Source organism: Priapulus caudatus, unplaced genomic scaffold (genome assembly GCF_000485595.1).
Source record: "Priapulus caudatus unplaced genomic scaffold, Priapulus_caudatus-5.0.1 Scaffold364, whole genome shotgun sequence".
Lineage (NCBI taxonomy): Eukaryota > Metazoa > Priapulida > Priapulimorpha > Priapulimorphida > Priapulidae > Priapulus > Priapulus caudatus.
In genome coordinates, this window is record NW_014577425.1 from 170,384 (window position 1) to 174,806 (window position 4,423).

The 4,423-nt window shown below is 41.9% G+C and overlaps 2 protein-coding genes across 7 annotated transcripts in view; one reads left to right on the plus strand and one right to left on the minus strand.

Moving 5' to 3' along the window:
- Nucleotides 1-1,550, minus strand: part of LOC106809560 (TRMT1-like protein) — a 9,684-nt gene extending 8,134 nt beyond the window's left edge. Inside the window, exons 1-2 of the mRNA XM_014812682.1 lie at nucleotides 1,518-1,550; nucleotides 843-904 (exon numbers count right to left, since the gene is read on the minus strand). Of these exons, the coding sequence (XP_014668168.1) occupies nucleotides 843-904; nucleotides 1,518-1,550 (95 nt within the window). The remainder of the gene's footprint in view (nucleotides 1-842; nucleotides 905-1,517) is intronic.
- The window catches only part of LOC106809572, an 8,976-nt gene continuing 5,775 nt past the window's right edge, over nucleotides 1,223-4,423 (plus strand). The window contains exon 1 of one of the 6 annotated variants that reach the window (XM_014812694.1): nucleotides 1,223-1,325. The gene's annotated coding sequence lies outside the window, so the exon portion shown is untranslated. Of the gene's footprint in view, nucleotides 1,425-3,294; nucleotides 3,378-4,423 lie in introns of those variants that run through there. The other 5 variants (XM_014812693.1, XM_014812696.1, XM_014812697.1 and 2 more) reach the window with 5 other exon arrangements.

Genomic DNA, 4,423 nt, shown 5'->3' on the forward strand with positions numbered 1-4,423 from the left:
ACATGGTGCTAAACTCGCCGCGCAGTTTCCACAACATCAGCCATTTTCAATCAGTTACAAACTCAGGTGTTTCTTGCCGAGTTGATGCCACTTTTCCAAACTTCATTTTCTTGACCCGCCATTTTTGACCAATCGGCCTGCCAGAATGCGCTCAAAGCATAGAAACTTCTTCAATTTACATGCAAATGATCGCTTCGATGCTACCAGGCAAACGGGCGGATGCCATCGCTGGCGGTGCCAGCTTGAATTGGCCATGACTACACCATGCGCAGCCTGTCTGCACGTTAACTTCTGGCCCCAGCAATCAGCGCAGCCGCCAGCCGGCTTGGGCATTGCGCCCGTTTGCTGTAGCATCCGACGAGATCATTCGCATTGTAATTGTCAGGAATTTCTGTGGATTTGAGCCCATTCTGGCTTAGGCCAATGTCAAAATGGTAGGTGTAACTTGTTCAGCAGTGCTTCCGCGTTCCAACGATAGTTGGAAAGTGGCGGTCACCTGCAGGAACCCGCAAGTTGTACACCGATTGAAACCGGTGAGTTGTGCGAAATACTGCCGCGAGTATGGGCACCATTTGTTGATTATAGGTCAAATGGCCGCGTGTGTGCTGTCGTGTGGGCTTGTTCTTGCTGTAGTGAATTGATGCTGCAGTGAGGCCGTAGTGATGCAAGTGAGATCCTTGGGCCAGGCCGTAGGGTCTATGTCTCCCTGACCTTTGTTTGACTGGCTCGTTTAGCTATTTCTGACTGCAATCCTAGACCATATGATAGTTACCAGCGGTTAGGATAGTCAGAAATAGCTAAACGAGCCAGGTCATGCAGACAGAGGTCAGGGAGACATAAACCTTATGTCTGCGCAAGTGAGACTGAGAGCGCCGAGACTGAGATCTTGATACTGAACTAGTGCCTACCTATTGATTGCCATCTTAGGGTTATAAAACGTGTTTGTTTTTGAAGGAAATGTATGTACATCATCCAATATTATACTAAGGCCATGTTCTACTACTGTGTGAGACTGAGAGTAACTTGCTGATTTCACGCTGTTGTTATTATTGGAGCAGCATGTTGATACAAACAAGTGTACAGCGAAGGTTTGCTCATCCAAAACACCCTTCGGTTTGGACTTTTTATCCTACACCTTCACCACTTTCAGCGTACTTCAAAAATTACCGCATGGGTTAGAGTGAGCGGTGAGGGTTAGGGTTAGGGTTAGGGTTAGGGTTAGGGTTAGGGATTGATCGGCACAGCGGCAATTTTTACGAAGTATTTTGAGTGGTGGTACCTAGCGGTAATTTTTAAAACTAAAAGTCCTTACCAAAACATTCAATGTGAGTAGGCGGCTGACTGATGTGTGAGAGTTATATCGTGTCAGTTACGACGTTTACGACAGTTACGACGTGTGTTCATATTAGATATCGTATATACACGTATGTATATATGATATCTATGTATATATACATACACACAAACAACATATGCAATATTTTCTGTTCTAATAGTAATAAGAATAAGACCGTCACCGAGGTCGTGTGCCCACTCAACAGCGGTCCCATACTCTACTCTCTAGTACTAGTAGAGTACGGTACTTTTCAGTTTTAAAGGGTCCTTTACTCTAGGTTCTTAGGCGTTATTTTCAGTTCAATTCAGGTTAAAATTACGCTACATAAAAAGTTTCATGCGTTCAATCGCACGATTCAGGAATTTTTTTTATGTTTTAAAAGCTACCGATCGAGCTAGCAGGTTGATGTACAACAGAGGGGTGAGCAGACGGGTCGCATTTGGCGCCAGCTCAAAAGGCGCGACGATAGGAAGAAAGTGTGCGCAAATGGCGTGTTAGCGAAGCCGGGTACAGAAGTAGGGCCTCAGACCGAGATGGTGTTGTTAGGTTGTATAATGTTAAAGAGCAAAAGGATCTGTAAATATCTTAGTAAACGACAGGGTAGTTTGCAGTATATTAGTGGATAGAATTATGTTCATAAAATGGAACATTTGTTCGATTAATAGCATTTCACGTATAAAATACTAATTGCACCTTTGTGATTAGGCCCGTCGGTCTGTACACGTGCAAAATATATTTGGGAAATGCGCAACTTTTTCAGGGGTGGCAGCACGGTCGCAGGGGTGTCATGGCACCATTCAAATTTGCGGGTAGCGTGACTTATTAATTAATCTATAACAATTAAAATTAGGTATCTGTTAACAAGTACGTCGTGGGTATAGAGAAATTATGTTATACAAAGTACCAGGTTGTATGCGCCAGTTAAAATCCTAGAAGTCTAGTAATCCCTTTAAGGCAAATTCACTTTAGTTAAGAGATGAAGGTGTCATACTCTTCAGCAAAATGTTTCTTATTAGGGTACAATACCTTTATTTTAGGCGGGGGTGGGCGGGCTTGCTAGCTGTAAGCGTAGAGAAGTAGGAGGAGTGGTGCGCAGCGTGTGTAAGAGAGATGTGTGCATCACGTAGTAAGTGCTAGTGGGGGTGATATGGAGAGTGACCAGTGGAGTTAATTAAGCAAATTAGGTTTATAATCTTAGTAAGTGGGATAAACGGCCGAGCTAAACAGCAGAATCACGAAAAACAAACGAAACAACAAGTTCCTAAAACCGGTAGTTTCAATCATTTAGAATCACAGAGTATGGGATGACGGCTGAACTGAAGTCGTTTAGATATTGGTCAGTTGTCCGGCTGAAGCTGCAACGAGTTGAAAGCAGAATTTGGATACGGTGAAAGAGACTCAGACTGCGACATAGGTTGATTCGAGATATGAAACATTTGACGTGTCTAAATTATTCATGCGAACGAAGGCTGGACAAAAAACTTCGGACACCGTGTAAGCTTTAGTCCGTGTTGAGCAAATTAAGGAATCAGAATTAACTGCTGTAGAATAAAATTTTGTTCAAAGAATATTTATGGTTAGAACGAGGTGGGACTTGATTAAGTGTGTAGAGATAAGGCATATGACGGTACAAGTGTCTAGAATGGTTTCAACTTGTCCGCCACACGCATTTGTCGATCACTCGTGGTTGTTGACTAGTGTTCATAGCATTAACATGCTTTAAAGTTATATACTAAAACTTAGTAACATCTAGACCTATATTTGTTGTTTTTGTGTGAGATGTTATGTAATTCTATTTAAATAATAGTATAATAAAAATAAATAAAAGGCAATATATTCATATAATGTCCGATAGGTGGCGCTGATGCCGTTTATTTTGAGATCTGGGGTTTTCTGGGGTTTTTTGGGCGTCGATCTGGGGTTTCCCCATTTTTCAGAGTGGTAACACTGTGTAGGATAAAATGTCCTTACCAAAACATTAGGCGGCTGACTGTGGTGTGAGAGTTAGATCGTGTGTTCATATTAGATATCGTATATACACGTATGTATATATGATATCTATGTATATATACATACACACAAACAACATATGCAATATTTTCTGTTCTAATAGGACCGAGGTCGTGGAGCTAGCCAGCTATGTCTAGCTTCTTGGCCGACATGACAACACTGTGACTGTCACTGTCAGTGTCAGTGTCAACAGCGGTCCCCTAGGCCCTAGTACTAGTAGAGTACGGTACTTTTCAGTTTTAAAGGGATCCTTTACTCTAGGTTCTAGGGTTATTTTCAGTTAATTCAGGTTAAAATTACGCTACATAAAAAGTTTCATGGTTCAATCACGATCAGAAATTTTTTTTTATGTTTTAAAACTACCGATCGACTACAGTTTGATTACAACAAGTTGAACAACGGTGGCGCCACTCAAAGCGCACGATAGGAAAAGTTGCGCAAAATGACTTTTTAGCGAAGGCCTACAGAGTAGGCCTACACTGGCTACAGACCGAAGGTGTTTCTTATTTATTAATTTAAAAGCAAAAGGATTATCTTATAAACGACATATAGTTTCAGTTATATTATGGATAAATTTGTCCTAAAATGAACATTGTTCGATTAAATAGCATTTAGGTATAAATATAATTGCACCTTTGTGATTAGCCCTCGGTCTGTAACGTGCAAAATATATTGGGAAATGCGCAACTTTTTCAGGGTGGCAGCACGGTCGCGGGTGTCAATGGCGCCATTCAGGCCTCGAATTAATCGACAAGAAGGGCAAGGCAATTTTTTGGGGGCATGTGAGAAATTGCCTTGAATTTTCTCTAAAATGTATGGGCACCAACGCAATTTTAAAAGGCATCAAAGCAACTCTCACAATTTGAGAAGGGCACCAAGGCACTTTTGTTTTTTACCGTGTATGTACAGACCGTCTCCCGCCCACATGTACATCGTCTTCCGCCCCCATGTAAGCTTACACCGTAACACCGACCCCTGTACCCCCCTCTGCTAATGGAAGTACAGTAACAAGGTTCAACATTAACTTTTTATTTCACTAGACCATCGGGCTAGTAATTAAGTAACTGAGGAAAACCA